At 36.0% G+C, this 1,356-nt stretch overlaps 1 protein-coding gene across 1 annotated transcript; it reads left to right on the top strand.

The window, feature by feature from the left end:
- Positions 1 to 236: 236 nt before the first annotated feature.
- Positions 237 to 1,043, top strand: LOC137535646 (uncharacterized; the record flags this gene model as incomplete). The annotated part of the gene is made up of 1 exon (XM_068257505.1): positions 237 to 1,043. A coding segment is annotated over one exon (807 nt), but the record flags the coding sequence as incomplete, so codon positions are not given.
- Positions 1,044 to 1,356: the final 313 nt, after the last annotated feature.

Here is a 1,356-nt window from a genome sequence, read left to right as displayed (position 1 = left end):
TATCACCGCTAGGTACCAGGGCTATTATGTCATGCTGCCTGCCTCATTGACTGCCTGCTGCCACACACTCATCCTCCTCCTCCTGCTGCTGAATTTACCTCCTGCTGTCTGTGTGTTTCCACTGCCAGGGAGCACATACAATGGCGCTTCCAACATGCGTGCGCCACCAGCTATTTGTTACGCTCAAAAATAGCTGCATTTCTTTAAAAAAAAAAAATTTGAAAAGAGAAATAAGTGAAGAAGAAGACGATATAGAAGAAGATGAAGAAGATGAAGAAGAAGAAGAAGAAGAAGATGAAGAAGAAGAAGAAGAAGAAGAAGGAGAAGAAGATGAAGATGAAGAAGAAGAAGAAGATGAAGAAGAAGAAGATGAAGAAGATGAAGAAGATGAAGATGAAGAAGAAGAAGATGAAGATGATGAAGAAGAAGAAGATGAAGAAGAAGATGAAGATGATGAAGAAGAAGAAGATGAAGATGAAGAAGATGAAGAAGATGAAGAAGAAGAAGATGATGAAGAAGAAGAAGAAGATGAAGAAGAAGATGAAGAAGATGAAGAAGAAGATGAAGAAGATGAAGAAGAAGAAGAAGATGAAGAAGATGAAGAAGATGAAGAAGAAGAAGATGAAGATGATGAAGAAGAAGAAGATGAAGAAGAAGATGAAGATGATGAAGAAGATGAAGATGAAGAAGATGAAGAAGATGAAGATGAAGAAGATGAAGAAGATGAAGAAGAAGAAGATGATGATGAAGAAGAAGAAGATGAAGAAGAAGATGAAGAAGATGAAGAAGAAGAAGATGAAGAAGATGAAGATGAAGAAGATGAAGAAGAAGAAGAAGAAGAAGAAGAAGAAGAAGAAGAAGAAGAAGAAGAAGAAGAAGAAGAAGAAGAAGAAGAAGAAGAAGAAGAAGAAGAAGAAGAAGAAGAAGAAGAAGAAGAAGATGAAGAAGAAGATGAAGAAGATGAAGAAGATGAAGAAAAAGAAGATGAAGAAGAAGAAGATGATGATGAAGAAGATGAAGAAGAAGAAGAAGAAGACAATATAAAAGAAGAAGAAGATATAGAAGAAGATATAGAAGAAGAAGATATAGAAGAAGAAGATATAGAAGAAGAAGAAGAAGAAGAAGAAGATATAGAAGATAAAGAAGAAGAAGAAGAAGTATATACAGTACTGAACAAATTTCTGGACACAACTTCTCTTTTCAACTTTTTTTTTTTAAAGGAACATCCCCACATAATCACTTGCTGTTGTTACTTGGAAAAAAAGAGGTTTCTTGCATCATTCAGTGAAAACTGTGTTGTCCCAGTTGTGTATTGGACACAATGTGGGCTGCACGACCGCTGTCTGGGACCTCCTG

Source organism: Hyperolius riggenbachi, chromosome 10 (genome assembly GCF_040937935.1).
Source record: "Hyperolius riggenbachi isolate aHypRig1 chromosome 10, aHypRig1.pri, whole genome shotgun sequence".
Taxonomy (NCBI): domain Eukaryota; kingdom Metazoa; phylum Chordata; class Amphibia; order Anura; family Hyperoliidae; genus Hyperolius; species Hyperolius riggenbachi.
The sequence above is the reverse complement of the archived record's forward strand: the minus strand, read 5'-3'. Positions and strand labels throughout refer to the sequence as shown.